The sequence below is a fragment of the Musa acuminata genome, chromosome BXJ3-6 (assembly GCF_036884655.1).
Source record: "Musa acuminata AAA Group cultivar baxijiao chromosome BXJ3-6, Cavendish_Baxijiao_AAA, whole genome shotgun sequence".
In the NCBI taxonomy this organism is placed as follows: Eukaryota; Viridiplantae; Streptophyta; class Magnoliopsida; order Zingiberales; family Musaceae; genus Musa; species Musa acuminata.
The window spans coordinates 23543111-23558512 of record NC_088354.1 but is presented as its reverse complement, the minus strand read 5'-3'; the positions used below and the strand labels follow the sequence as shown (position 1 = coordinate 23558512).

General features: G+C 39.5%; 2 protein-coding genes and 1 long non-coding RNA gene across 6 annotated transcripts; 1 reads left to right on the top strand and 2 right to left on the bottom strand.

Annotated features, from left to right (window-relative positions):
- Positions 1 to 3203: 3203 nt before the first annotated feature.
- Positions 3204 to 5050, bottom strand: LOC135639746 (transcription termination factor MTERF6, chloroplastic/mitochondrial-like). The gene is made up of 2 exons (XM_065153628.1): positions 4910 to 5050; positions 3204 to 4527 (listed from the first exon to the last, which is right to left on the bottom strand). Exon 2 carries the CDS (start codon positions 4521 to 4523, stop codon positions 3528 to 3530), a length of 996 nt encoding a protein of 331 aa, XP_065009700.1. The 5' UTR covers positions 4524 to 4527; positions 4910 to 5050; the 3' UTR covers positions 3204 to 3527.
- A 5136-nt stretch (positions 5051 to 10186) lies between these two features.
- On the top strand, positions 10187 to 13841 carry LOC135640974 (uncharacterized). 4 transcript variants are annotated; one of them, XR_010497506.1, is made up of 4 exons: positions 10187 to 10329; positions 11968 to 12353; positions 12727 to 13233; positions 13340 to 13839. It is a non-coding gene; the product is annotated as an uncharacterized LOC135640974 (long non-coding RNA). The 4 variants fall into 4 exon arrangements; XR_010497507.1 differs by having other exon boundaries at positions 11973 to 13233; positions 13340 to 13841; XR_010497505.1 differs by having other exon boundaries at positions 11968 to 13233; positions 13340 to 13841.
- Positions 11391 to 13688, bottom strand: LOC103973780 (tetraketide alpha-pyrone reductase 1). The gene is made up of 6 exons (XM_009388435.3): positions 13384 to 13688; positions 13051 to 13217; positions 12638 to 12826; positions 12263 to 12425; positions 11946 to 12138; positions 11391 to 11552 (listed from the first exon to the last, which is right to left on the bottom strand). Exons 1-6 carry the CDS (start codon positions 13508 to 13510, stop codon positions 11411 to 11413), a joined length of 981 nt encoding a protein of 326 aa, XP_009386710.1. The 5' UTR covers positions 13511 to 13688; the 3' UTR covers positions 11391 to 11410.
- Positions 13842 to 15402: the final 1561 nt, after the last annotated feature.

Here is a 15402-nt window from a genome sequence, read left to right as displayed (position 1 = left end):
TAACCATGCATACGCTCATTTCTTAATTGAAGTTTACGGTTTCTATTTGAATTGTGAGTTTTCGGGTTGAAGCAACAATGGACCTCTCCTCTCTCTCTCTCTCTCGTCAACCCAGTACAAGTACTTTAATACAAGTTGCGTCACTCAGACCAAAAAGTGGATCTCTAAGAGCCCTATTCAACAAGCAAGCAGCTTTCTAATCTACGAATTAATAGTAAAGGGCAGTCTGCCTCTTGCTCTTGCTCTTTGAACTCCGCTGGCATACCTCACTGGTTCAGATCGTTTTCCAACAACTCGAACAAGAATAGGACTACCGGGGGCAGGCAACCACTGAGGAATTTAATTAGTTGACTACGGCTATGAACATAGGACAGTAACAACTGATACTAATCCAGCTTCTTCTACTTCTCTTTCTACAGCTGATTCTCTTGGATACTTTTCTTCTTCTTCTGATCCTTATTATTCTTTCGGAGACTTCACTTGCACCCCAACCCAAAGCCAAGTTAAGTAACCAACCCTAGCATAGCTTTAATCACATATATCGTGGCAGTTAATGAGTTATCTGTATAGAGGTAAGATAAGATAGAAAGACTGATTCTTAACGACTTTATTGTATGCGGGATAGAACAAATTCAATGATTACTTGAGAGTTTAGGTCGGGTCCAGATTCTAATTTTTCATCTTTGTTTCTCAATTCCTAAAGTTTTAAGTAAACTCTATTTCCATTGCTCGTTTTCTACCTGAATGAGGCTCATCTAACTCTGGGTCTTTTCACTCTTGTTCTTTTCTCTCTCCTTAAAACTCTATTTCCTCAAGTTTTAATTCCTCATTAGTGACTTTATCCCTTTCCTCATTAGAATAAGAGAGAGAAGCTTCGTTTCCTAGTTAAAGTAGTAGAAGTAATGGTTCAATTCCTCTTTTACAGGGATTAGGCTTAGAAGCACTAGTTTCTTTCTTTATTCTCCAAGGGATAGTAATAGAATGGAGTGTTGTGTTACATAACGAAAGCAAGGAGGGACAGACTCATATAGATAGTTTTAGTAGGCACATAGGTCAGGAAAGAAGAGTTAGCCCACAGGGAGAAAGAATCAAAGTAAAGTAAGTAAGCTCCGTTAGCAGTGAAGAATCAAAGTAAAGTAAGTAAGCTCTGTTAGCAGTGATTCAATTCCAAGTTTCTAGCCCAACTCTTTATTCTTTTATTTAGTCTAATAGTTACTAGCTGACGAGTGAAAGCCGGGAAGTTGTGTTAGGATAGGCAGTTTGCTTATAGGGTAAGTGAGACTAAGCCATAGTAAAGTAAAGCTGATAGGCAGTTTTCAAATATATTTGTATGTATATATATATATATGTATATATATATGTATGTATGTATATATATGTATGTATGTATGTATATATATGTATGTATGTATATATATATATGTATGTATGTATATATATATATGTATGTATGTATATATATGTATGTATGTATATATATATATGTATGTATGTATATATATATACATACATATATATATATATACATACATACATATATATACATACATACATATATACATATATACATATATATATATATATATATATATGTATGTATGTATATGTATGTATACATATATATATATATACATACATATATATATATATATGTATGTATGTATATATATATATATGTATGTATATATATATATGTATATAAACAATGAAAGTATATACACATATGTATATACTTGCTAAGATGTATATGTATGTATTAGGAGAGGAGATGTTAGATCTGATTCATGCAGCAACAAAGTTACATCTCAAAACATAAGTTTACTGTCTGCATGTTCTCATCAACTGACTTGTTCTGAAACCATCAATCTCTCGTAACATTGCTGCAACCAACGCATGGACCATTTTTCTTAGATTTACCGAAGATATTCTCAGTTGAGTTTCTGCTATCTACTGCAAACATGCAAATCCACGGAGTAAAAATGTGAAGCTATTATCATCACCTACTGCTTCAGTCTCATCCTCAAACATATTTTTTCCACACAGTTCTTGCGATAACTACATCTATAAAGATAAGAATGGTCTATACAGTGGTAAAATAGAAGTTCCGAAGGTTCATATGAATAATGAAAGATTTGATTATGCTTCAAACATGCTCATATTGTCAGGTGATTAATCACTTGCAAGATCTTCCTAGTTGTTAGCTTGCTCATCTTTAGCCTGTTAACTAAAAGTTTATTACTTGATAGATATTGATCTAGTGAATATAAATTAAAGAAGAAAAAAATAAAAATAATGTAGTCAAATGAACATGTTATACAGTTAATAGCACTCATAATACATGAATTATGGTACACATGTGTCGTGGATATTAACTTTCTTGGCTAACAATTAACATGGAAATTAAGCATCACATGTTGACAGGACTAAGCATAACATCCATATCCAATTGAAATCAGTTTCTCTCACAGATTTCTAATTCAAGGGCTGAGATGATGGAACCAACAAAATTGGTGCATCAGAAGCAACTTAGTTTTTGGAGAAACATTCACATATGCACATAATGACTTGAAAAAACTGTAACCAGTAAAGTTGTTATACCTACTACCATGGACTTTAACCTTCATGCTTCATGCATAGACATCTTTAGCATATGGACTTCATGAGAACCACATCAAAATTCAAAGGTGCTTGAGCCACTAGCTCAGTTTGCTCTTTGTTCAAGCATCCTCAGGTCATCCTTTAAGAATTATAATTTTCTAATATAGCATTATTTTTTGCAATGAATATACTATACTGTTTACAAATTTTTCCTATAAGCTTTATCGACCTTGATTTTGATGGTAGAATCATATGCCCTCATGTTTTCTGTAGTTTCAACTTTATACAACCAACAAAAAAAAAAAAATCTATCAAGACACGAGTCTTGCAAAAGACAGTTCACTTGATTTAATGCATCGGTCCAAAACAGAATTATGAACCATATCATCCAGCCAAAAATTCTATAATATTATGCAAAAAATACTTCCCTTGTTCTGTCCAATCTTGTCAACATGATCTTCTGACAAAAGGCAGTTGAAATTAGGGTACAAAGAAATCTTGAAATTTGGTGATACGTAACATCTGTGGTTGGATGGAACAAAATAGTAAGCTAGACATAATGTAAAGTACTAGAAGTTTCAACAACTCTAAACAAAAAAGCATACTGCAAAAGAAACATCAGACACAACTTTGCCAGTCATGTAAATTTTAGAGTTTTGCAGCTAAGTAGGAATGAATTTGCAAACAAAAGTGGGGAAAAAACTGTATAAAACAGGAAATTTTTGTGGTCTGTGGTGATACAAGCACTACCTGGGGTAAAGACAAGTTCTATTCAGCAATGCTAGCTGAGTGCAGGACAAGAGAAGATAAAAAACAACAATATTCTTACCTTGAAGAGCAAGCCCTTGCACCTCTGGCAACCAATGGCCAAACTTTCAACCCTAACAAGAGATGGAACACAAAGGTCGAAAAGAGCAGGAAGAACAGAATCAAGAGAAGCCTGCAACTAAGCCATATTTAGCAATAAACCTCTTCTGATTGCAATGAAGCATATCGCTCAGACTACAATGTATGTTCTTTTGTTTCAAAAGTTTGTGCCGCAACTCCAAGCTCTTCTTCATACCATGTCGAAAGAACTCTGGACAATCTGCTATCTCACCGATTTCCCTTCCCATGTCTTCAACCAAGAATCTGATTTTGGGTTCCAAGGATTTGTTGACACTCTTGATTAGAACAGGGGGATATCCGGCAACCAATGTTGCAATTTGTTTACTGTCAAATCCACATCTCTTCAAGAATGCTAAGTTGGGTTTTAGAACCCTATTAACATCCCTACAGATTACTTCAGAGAAATTGCAAATCACTCTTTGCAAATTCTGTTCATCTAAGCCTATCGACTTGAGAAATTCTGTGGTTGGTCGAAGCCGTTTCTCAACACTGTAACCTACTAAGAATGGATTTTTCACCAGAGTTTTACCAATCAAGCCTTCCTTATTGAGACCAATGCTTGCGAGGAAATCAGTAATCCGAGTCAATTTCGTTTCGATGCTGTAACTGATGAGCCTTGGATTCAACAGGAGCATCTTACCCAGTTGCTTCTCCGAGATTCCTAGCACCTGGAAGAAAGCTAGTAATGGGCAGAGCTTATCTTCAACACTGTGTGAGAGAATGTTTGGGAATTTGGTGATGGCCGAGGCCACTTCGCCAGGCCTTGATCCCAAGGTCGCAAGGCACTGGACGGTAGGCACAAGCTTCTGATTCAAGCCCAAAGTGAGGACTTTGGGGCACTTGAAAACAACATACGGAAGCTTCCTCTTCTGAACCCCAATGCTTTCCAAGTAATTCCAATTCTCACTCGCTCTGTCTCTTCCTGTGATCTCCAGTGGATTGCATCGCCTCACCATTCTCTTTATGCTTTCATCATCAAACCCTTTCTCCCTCAAGAACTCAACAATTGTGAGCTGCTGGTCTGTGCTCCTTTCCATCTCCCTAAAGACACCAATGTGGTTGGAGCCTGAGTGGTACAAACTAATAAATCTAGAAAACAAAAAGTAGTGGCAAACTATGTATTCATCATGCAGCGCAAGATCTGTAAGAAGATTAAGCAAAAATATGACTGGAAGCAGGAATAAACCATCAGAAACTACACATCAAGTTGCCAAAATTCATCCTTTTTTCTTCTGCTTACCCATCCCAAGGTGAAATTAGTGCATGAAGTCTTAATCTACTTTCGCAATTAGCATGGAATGAGGAAACAAAACACTTGAATCAGAATATCAAAAATATAATCATGGAAGATATAAACAAGGATTCGCGGTCGCAGAAAAACTTGCTTCTATCAAAAAAATCTGCAGTACACAAAATTGCTGACCTTCTTCTTCAGTCACCCACTGCAGAGCGAGACCTTATCCCAAGCAGACGTTATCCCTAACAGGAGACCGGAGTCGAAGAAGCCTTATAAAGAATCATCGACCTTATCTCTCACTGTCACGAGAGCGTTTGTTCATTAAAGAGATGGGCGCTGATGTGGTCCCTGTGTTTTCTCCAATAAAATACGGGTAGTTTGGTGGGTATCGGAAACGATGTTGCTCTTTCTTTTTTTTTAATCTAGAAACCCTAAACTAATTCCCAGAATCCACATTTGCTTCTTCCTCCGCGGCCACAGTTGAAGAGAACGCTGCAAACTAAGCTTCGATCATGGAGAGATGCATGCCCGCGACCGGCTTGGGTACGAGTAACAATACTGACAGACCGATGAGAGGCGAGAGGCGCAGGGGCGATGGCTCCCAAGACCTTTTCCTTTGTAATCTCAACTTTGCTGACGACGGCAACGAGGAGAAGCAAAGGGTGGCACGAAGAAGCGCCTCTGGCTCGAGCCTCCGCTATATCATTATTGCATGTGGGGCAGCAAACCCACGAAGAGAGACCATCCAAAAGAGGATTTTGGTCAGTTCCCGCAGTCGCCATTCAAGGATTTCTGTCGAAATTATATGGATGGCTTCGGGGTTTCGCGGCAGAGATCGTCGTCACGGTCTGCTGGACGACGTAGGGGAGAGGAACGCTGGAGAATTTTGATTGTGGCGGGTGAGGAAGCGATCGAATTGGGGATTCTCCGGCGCAAAAGTCCAATCTTGGAGAAGTTGGCTGGCATAACGTAAGAAGGTGGAGGAAGCCGATCAAAAAGATAGAAATTGGTGGGTGAGTCTGCTGGACGACATTGGTGGTGGCTGAGTCTGCCACATAGGAGGCACCACCAGAAGTCACCGATGACATTTTCAAGAAGATCAAGGTGACCGGGCTAATACCTAATGCTGTTGCCATGGTTGTTGTGCTCTGCAAAGCGGGCTAGTTCAGGAAGCCATGAAGCTGTTTGGATTAATGCGTCAGAAGGGTATGGTACCTTATGATGTGATTCACATTGCTGTTGTGGCAGGAGTCCACAAGACAGCAAAATTTGATGATATAAGGAGGATCTTCAGGGAAATGCATAAGCACAGAGTTGTGCCGATTGCATTCAGCTACAAAATTCTCATTCAGGACTTATGCATAGGATAGAAATTGGAGGATTCAGTTGAGTTCTGCACGGAGATTGTTGGGCACTGGGCATTCACCAAGTGTGATGGCTTTTATGGGTTTGTGATAAGCAGATAAGATTTCCTCAAGGCAGTTGAGGAAATCTCTCAGCAGTTGAGAAAAATCCTCCATGCTGAATGTGTATAACCTCCGAGTGTGTATAAATGGCTGTCAAGAATTCACTATCAAAATGTATTAGGCAATTATATCTTATACATTTCATAGTTTCTTCTACAATTTCTATCTTTCTATCTTCTTCGCTTAATTTCTATCATGGTATCAGAGCTGTTTGCCTAGAGCAAACCCTCTTCTCCGGAGTCCAACCATCCCTCTCGTGGCGACGCCTCCGCCCCTCAGCCGTAGCCATTCGCTGCAGCCTACTGCAGCACTTGCGGCTGCTAATATCAGATCCTAAAGGAAGCACAGTCACGGCCTTTGTTTCTACCGCCGGCTGCTGCTCCCTTGCCAACCGAAGTCTTCCGTTGAAAACTCTGCTGCTTCCGGCCACCAAACTCCAATACTGCATTACTGCAACTATCTCCAACCTTGCAGATTTCTCCAGCATCGCTGTAGAAATCGCTGCAAGCTGCAGAGATTTCTTCCACCTCGCTGCAACAATCTCTGGGATGTCTTCATTTTCCTCTTCCGATATTCCTGTCCCTATTTCTGCAGGGACTCTGAGCACTTCTCAAAGTCTTTTCACCATCAATGCTGCAGCACTCATTCCCTTCAAATTATCCAAAGGCGGCAACTACGCATCTTGGCGGGCACAACTTTCTAATCTTTTATTTGGCTATGATCTCTTAGGTTACGTTGATGGCTCTCTCCAGTGTCCACCTGAAATGATCAACATCCCAGGCGAACCCAATCCAGTGCCAAATCCAGCCCACTAACTATGGTTACGTCAAGATCGCCTCATCCTCCAAGCTATTCAAGCTTCCGTTGCTGGATCCATTGCCCCGCTGATATCCTCATGTACGACTGCTGCAGAAGCATGGTGCAAATTACAAACAACTTTGGCAAATCGCTCGCGTACTCGCATGCTCGGACTTCTCTCCAATCTGATGAAAATGAAACAAGAGGGAAGTACTATTGCTGATTATCTACAAAATATCAAAGTTATCATCGATGATTTAGCTTTGATAGGTCATTCTCTCAGCGATGAAGAAGTCCTAATCCATACCCTCAATGGCTTAGGAGGCGAGTACAAAGAATTGACAGCAGCACTTCGGGCACGTGACTCACCAATATCATTCGAAGAACTTTATGATAAGTTGATCGACTATGAGACGTACTTGAAGCGTGATGATAAGTTGCCCGGACCACCTATTACAGCTCAGGTCAATCAAAAATCCAAGAGGAAGAGCAACCAGTACAATAAGCACTTCAACAACGATTTGGCTAAGCTGCCTCCTAGCCTTATGGGGCCCAGACCAAACTCTCCTTACCCATATCAAGGTGGTAACTTTCATAATACTCAATCGTCGCGTCCTGACTTCACAGGCCGCCAACGAGTTGTTTGCCAACTATGTGATAAAGTTGGACACTCCGCGAAAGTCTGTCGGTCTCGTCCCAGACTCCCTACTCCATCACAGTGGCCTCAGGCGAATTTCATGGCTACTCCAACTCCTACTCAACCTAATTGGATTGTGGATTCGGGCGCCTCTCATCACATCACCTCTGATCTTCAAAACTTGTCCATCCACAACAACTATGACGGAAATGAAGATATCATCATCGGTGACGGTAAAAGAATTCCTATTACTCATTCTGGTTCCTCAACGCTTAGTTCACTTACCACAACATTTACACTCGATGATGTTTTGTGTGCACCTAACATTAAAAGAAACCTCATTTCCGTTTCTCAATTCTGTAAACAAAATAATACATCAATTGAATTCTTTCCTAACTTTTTTCTTGTCAAGGATTTGAGCACGGGGGCATCCTTGGTCCAGGGCCAGAACAAAGACAACATTTATGAGTGGCCATCCACTTCACAAATTACCCTTCCTACTGCTCACTCCTCAATCGCAGCTCCGGTTGATGTATGGCATCGTCGTCTTGGTCATCCCTCCCATTTTATTCAGCAAAAATTACTTTCTCGTTATTCTCTTCCTACCTTGAAAATCAATAGCACTATTAATCATTGTGATGCTTGTCTTTACAATAAAAGTCATAAACTGCCTTTTGGGACAACCTCCATTTCTTGCTCTAAACCATTTGAAATCATTTATACCGACATTGCCACTGGCTTTACCTTCTCCTAGATCTAGTGACATTGTTGTGCCGACGGTTGACCCGGTCCATGACAGTGACTCGCCCTCGGCTATACCACCAACACAATCTACCACTTCCACCCCCCGTAGACATCCAATGACAACACGCTCCAAAAGTGGTATTTTCAAACCACGTCAAGTCCTTGACTTACATGCTATAACAAATTCCTCCACTGAGGCCAGTGAACCCACTACAATCACTCAAGCTCAAAAATCTTCTCACTGGCGTAAAGCCATGTGTGACGAATATGATGCTCTCCTCCATAACTCTACATGGACCTTAGTACCCTTTCATCACACACAAAATATCATCGGGTGTAAATGGGTCTTTCGAATTAAGCGGAACCCAGACGGATCCGTTGCCAGATACAAAGCACGTCTAGTCGCCAAAGGGTTTCATCAACGACCTGGTGTCGACTTCACAAAGACATTTAGTCCCGTTGTTAAACCCACAACAATCCGTCTTATCCTGAGTTTGGCTATCTCAAAGGGCTGGCACATACGACAATTGGATGTTAACAATGCCTTTTTACAGGGGTCACTTACTGAAGATGTCTTTATGCAACAACCTCCTGGTTTCGTTCATCCTCAATATCCGAGGCATGTCTGCAAACTTCAAAAAGCTATTTATGGACTTCGTCAAGCTCCAAGAGCTTGGTATAACGAGCTTGGCTCGTTTTTGACCTCAATTGGCTTCATCAATTCAAAGTCTGATACCTCGTTATTCATTTGCCAGCACAATGGAAGCATAATATATCTTTTAGTATATGTGGATGATATTATTGTCACAGGAAATGATCCTTTAAAGACTCAGGCATTTCTAAAGCACTTGGCCGATCGATTCTCCCTCAAAGATCTAGGAACTTTAAGCTACTTTCTGGGAGTGGAAGCAACATTTACATCTTCAGGTCTCTTCCTATCACAAAGAAAGTATATTCAAGATTTATTATCAAAGGCAAACATGCAGGATGCGAAAGAGGTTACAACTCCTCTCTCTACCAGTGAATCACTTAAATTATGTGATGGAAGTCCTGCTACAGATTCGACTCAGTATCGACAAGTCCTTGGCTCCTTACAGTACTTGGCTCTCACCCGACCAGATATTTCATTTGCCGTCAATAAGTTATCGCAATTCATGCATCAACCATCTACTACGCATTGGTCTGCGGTCAAACGAATTTTGCGGTATCTTAAAGGGACTCTTAATCATGGCATTTTTCTTGGCAAAAATACTTCACTCCATCTCCATGCCTTTGCTGATGCTGATTGGGCAGGGAACTTTGATGATAGAACATCTACGTCCGGATACATTGTCTTCCTTGGAGCTACTCCAATTAGTTGGAGTTCTAAAAAACAAAAGACGGTTGCACGATCTACAACTGAAGCTGAATACCGTGCCGTCGCCACCGCCGCTGCTGAACTCAATTGGGTCACAAATTTGCTCAAGGAACTCAACGTCAACTCCACGATTATTCCTACAATATATTGTGATAATATTGGAGCTACTTATTTATGTGCCAATCCAGTGTTCCATTCCCGCATGAAACACATAGCCATCGACTTCCATTTTGTGCGAGATCAAGTTGCCAGACATCAACTCCGAGTTTCTCATGTACATACAGCAGATCAACTAGCCGACTCACTCACAAAGCCTCTCGCCCGTAAACTATTTTCATCTCATCGGTCCAAGAAAAATCCTCCATGCTGAATGTGTATAACCTCCCTACTGAGTGTGTATAAATGGCTGTCAAGAACTCACTATCAAAATGTATTAGGCAATTATATCTTATACGAAGGGGGTGAAGGAAGCTGAGAATGTTGTCAAGAGGCTGCAGGAGGGAGATGTTTTGTTCTTGATGGAAAAAGCTGTTGGAGTGCATTTGGACAAGACAGGACCATTCTCGCCAATGGTTCTGAAGGCCATCGTCAGGAAAAAGAACTCGTAAGAACCATTTTGATCTCTTCCTTGGGTAATTGGTACATACTGTTTTCTGTTTTTTCTCGTTGTTCATTGGGCATCCTCCAATTTGTTCCCTATCACTGATAATGTAGTATGTTTGCATTTTTCTTTTTTCTTTTGTGCTCGTGATAAAAATATTGTTTTTAAGTAAACCGATGCATCTCGTATGAGCAATTATCAAAGGTTCTAGTTAATTTTGATCAGAATTCTGATAAGGCTGTGGTTATGGATGTCATGAGGCTGATTGTGTCAGATATATACCTGATTGAAGTTCTCTGACAAACTAGTAAAAATATTTCTCATGATTTCTGTGTTTTGGATCTAATCTTGGATCATTCTTTACATCACCTTATGTATTGATTACTGTCTTGAATTTGATAAACAAGTAATAACTGAGTTGCTCATGCTATGTTCTTTCAAAGTTATAAAATTCTCAAGCATTTTCTTGTTCTTCATTAAGTTGGAAAGGTGTTCAAGAAAATAGTCATTAGTTTAGCATATTACTGTCTAGGTAAATGTCATAGATGCACCATATTATAGGCGTCTGTGCACAGATGCACCATAAGACAATTACGTGAGCTACACAAATAGTTTCTGTGTCTTTGCAGAAAGGAAATGGTTGTTCCGAATTATACAATAGCTACATCATCACAGTGTTCCTAATGACGTTAAACCCCATTATCAAATATGAAATAATCTGAATGTACAATTTAGGCAAAATGACGATGCACAAACCAACACAGAACAGATCAGCGTGCTATGCATGTCAAATGTTGCACTGCATCTTGTCCCTTGTGAGATCAAGTAGAACACTCTCAGCTCTTCTAGAATTATACCCATGCTTACTAGTGATACTTTCTTGTAATATTTAATTGAATGTAACAAGAAGCAAGCCAAAGTAATGTAGTTTATTAATATAAGAGAATGATATATTGGCGCCCATAGCATGTCCTGTACTTAAAAGTTCTTGACACAGAGATTTATTAAAATGGTTCATACGACTTGTTTAAAGCTTTTATTATCTAGTAAGTAATGTTGGCAAATCGAGAAGGTACTTAAATCATTAGATCTGATAGCCTTGTGTCCTCAGCGATGCAATGCAATCATCAAACATCTCTTCAGTACCCTTGAATTTAAACCCCAAGTCACGTAGTTTGGATGTGTCAAACTGGTAACGTGGTATCTCAGCATGGTAATTGTGGAACCTGAACACAAGTCAACTTCTTATAATGCAAAGGAAAGATTACCTAGTAAGAATTTATATATTTACACGAAGACAATAGTCAAAGAATAAATCATAGATGTTAAATTGTTTGCTTCTTTTATTTTATTTTTCAAATAAATCATCAAAAAGTAGGTTATAGACATCAGTTCATGGTTCTTCAGTTGTTTCTTAAATCCCTTATATTCTGAAAGATTTTACTTGCATACAAATAAGTGTCTCAAATTGTTCTTAAAGTTTTGTGTATTCTTAGACACATCATTCTTTTCCAAATTTTGCGAGATTCTAGTTTCATAACAAGGAAACTTCAGCCTCTAGAACCTTAGCTTGTAATTTACAATGATATATACAATATGATACCATAAATAGAACTAACCTATTTGGGATGGGCAATGAAGGATAGCGGTTTGCAAGCAGGGCAGCTACTTCATGATTATCAAGGACATTGGAACTGCAGAGATATCGCCCTTGAGCATTGTCATTTTCGTACACCAAAATGTGGCAGCAGGCAACATCATCAATGTGAACATAGCCCATTCTGCCATAAGCTGAGAACCTATCTTTTTCTCCTGCAAGTTAGTTTCATCAGTACTTATAGTGTGATGTACCTATTGTTGAAAAGAAGGCATTTAGTGCCTTGAAATTTTGTTTTCCATAGAAAGGAAGGATGATCCATTGCGGCATTAGAAATACCTCGAAGTAGGCCAAGGACGTCACTAACAGTTAGACACAAATCATGGGGCAGACTTGGTCCGACGATGAATGATGGAAGAAGAGTTACAAGGTCTATTTTGTTCTCCTTTGCAAATTCCCAAGCTGCCTTCTCTGCTAGAACTTTTGCTAGGGCATACCACATCTTGGATAACAAAAAGCAAAAAGAATATATGAGCATTATTCAGAATTAAGCACATTGCCATGGATCTTTTTTGCTTAGTGTTTCTGCTCTTATCATAGCAAGAAGGGTTCATGTAGCCTTCAATAATTGTATAACCAAAAAGCCATCTAAATAAGTATGTGTATGTATAAATGTGCCAAACATGCAGTAGCAGATTAGTTATGGTCTTTCACCTGGAACGTTTGGCAAAGTTCCACAGAGCTCCATGATGTCTCATCCAGTGGTAATCTGGGGTTGACATTCTCTCTTACTCTTATTGCAGATGAAGACGACGTCAGAACAACTCTCCTTAGTGCTGGATTCTTCTTGCATGATCGCAACACATTTAGAGTGCCAGTGACTGCAGGATCCAGTATCTCAGCCTGCTAAATGTCAACACCAGGAGCCATGGCCACAAACAACAAAATGAGACAAATTTCCACAAATGCAACTAAGCTGTATGTTCTCCTGACCATTTTTCTCTCTCTTTTGCAAGCGGTTTTAAGAGAGAACTATTTTCCATGTGTCCAACTCCAAATAAGAGGGAAGAATAGCAGTTTTCAGCTACTGTTCAAATGGACATGCCATGATGAGAGGAACTGCATACCTTGGGATACATGGCTACGACCACGGGAGATGCGGTATGGAAGACACCTTCACATCCCATTACGGCATCATCAAAGCTGCCTTCATCCATGAGATTGGCCTTCACAAGCTGAAGCCTGTCCTTTGCACCTTCCAACTCCCACAGATGGGCCAATTTCTTATGGCCCCCTGCAAATCTGTTATTGTTAGTTACATCTTGTAATCCGAAGAGATGAGTAAATCGAGTCCAAATGAGCACTGAATTCTGTCTATTGATGAATGTCTATTGATGAATGTCTATTGATGAACAGGGACATGAGTTGATGATGAAGAAGAAGAAATGGAGTGATGGAACCTGGGTCTCGGACTGTTCCTATTACATGATACCCAGACTGTAGAAGTCGCTTAACAAGCCAAGAAGCAACATAACCAGAAGCGCCTGTCACACACACCCTGCCTTTGCTACCTGAAACCTCGTCCATTCTGTCAGAAATGTGGAGACTTCCATGTCTATTTATACATGTACTCCAGAGCTTGTTATGTAAGCCAAGATGGGTAGTTCATCACCTTTTGATGTTCTCTGACGTTACTTGTAACTTAGAGTCTGGTGGAGAGTCGATGGAAAAACTAGCACTCATACGTATCATGTCATGCACACTCTTGGTGGACATAATCTTTTGGAGGAAAATACACAAAACTCATGATAGGCACAAGAAAGACTTTGGCGTCCCAGAGAAGTCGCCATCTTGGCTTTCTAATGGAGATCAAAATGAACGGATGTGGTGAGGGGGAGCTTCAATAATGTTGATATAGTATGCTAAGTGGCTTATTTGTTATGTTCAGTAAGTAAGCCGTCGACTAGAATCCACGTGTTGCGTCTGGAATGATCAAAAAAAATAATTATATTATTATTAGATAAAAGATACAATTTTTTTTTTTAAAGGTAACGAGCATAAGATTTATATTCAGAAAGCAGATCTTAGTATCTTCATTATGTTAGGATAATAAAATATAAAAATAAGACTCTTTTAAGCATCCATTCACGGATGTGTTCCTTCCTTAACCCATTAAAATCTTAAGATACAAATTTACAATCAACATATGATGTGCAATTTTAAGGAATCATTTGCTGATTAATTAACACAAACACGATTCATGAACTCAAAAAAAGACATAGAGAAAAGTTTAGCATGATCACTACATGCATAAATCGAGAAATTATATTCAAATTAGTATAAGTTTGTTGAATCTCGGATTTTGATGATGAAACCAATTGATAAGTATTTATGAATTGATCTGCGTTTTGAGTGACGCAGGATGCTTCGATCAAGATGAGATAATTAAAGTAGGAAGAATCATGTTGGGTCGGTGGAACATTTCAAAAGATTCGACATCTAATGGAAGGATCGGATGACGTATCGACATAATGCTTTGGGCCATGGATTCGGGCATCGAGCTAAGAAGAGCTAAAATTACGCTAAGAATATCGGAGTCACGGAGGTCAGTTGGCCGATTGGGCAATAGGCCGCAAGAGAGGACGATGCATCAAAGAATCGGACGAAGCGTCGATGGACCAATGACATGCCGGATAACATGATTCATGCTTAGTAATAATTGTCTAGATCGAAGTATATTTTTACATGTGCAGAATTAACTATGATAGCAAGGCATAAAGCAAAATGAAGTCCCGGAGTCAAGAACGTGATTTCATTGAGAGTTCAAGAGTTCATCGGAAGTCCGAACGTTCGTCGGAAGTTCTATTGGAATTGACCAAGAAGTCTCGAAGCTTACCAAAGAAGCTCGTCGGAACTTGCCAAGAAGATCATCATGAAGTCCAGGAGCTTGTTGGGAGTCCACTAGAAGATTGTCACGAGATCGTCGGAAGTTCACCAGAAGATCGCCGAAAGCTCACTAAAAGAAACCTAGACTTACGGACTTTGTTTAGCTTAGTAAATATCTTAAAATTCATAGTTAGCATATAATAAGGATTAGAATTGGGTCAATCTAATTAGGGGATAGTTGGGCCAAGTTTGGGTTATGTTAGGCCAAGAGAAAAGCCCAAACAATGACTAAACAAGTGAAACCATCGTGGCACAGTCTCCAAGACTGTGTCAATGGTGGTACCACTAGTCTGGGTGGTGGTACCGCCCAGTGTCAGAAACAAATTTAACCGTAATGAAGTTTTAAACCGACATTATTTTTACCGTTGTACTAATTTATCCCCCCCTCCTCTTAGTGCCGACTCTTTTCCTAACAAAGTTTATGTTATGTTCGTTGAATTTCTAATTCTATCCAAAACAAGAGATTCTTTGGAAAACAACTCAATTCATTTCTTGATCTCAAATTAAATCTGTCTCGATTGTGTTCTTCCAAC

What these genes read in the sequence shown, in the direction of transcription:
- LOC135639746 (XM_065153628.1), bottom strand. Translation starts at nt 4,523, where the DNA reads ATGGAAAGGAGCACAGACCAGCAGCTCACAATTGTTGAGTTCTTGAGG.
- LOC103973780 (XM_009388435.3), bottom strand. Translation starts at nt 13,510, where the DNA reads ATGGACGAGGTTTCAGGTAGCAAAGGCAGGGTGTGTGTGACAGGCGCT. An exon ending in AGGAACAGTCCGAGACCCAG is followed by an intron (nt 13,218 to 13,383) that starts GTTCCATCACTC and finishes ACAGATTTGCAG; the next exon opens with GGGGCCATAAGAAATTGGCC. An exon ending in CGTCCTTGGCCTACTTCGAG is followed by an intron (nt 12,139 to 12,262) that starts GTATTTCTAATG and finishes ACTAACTTGCAG; the next exon opens with GAGAAAAAGATAGGTTCTCA.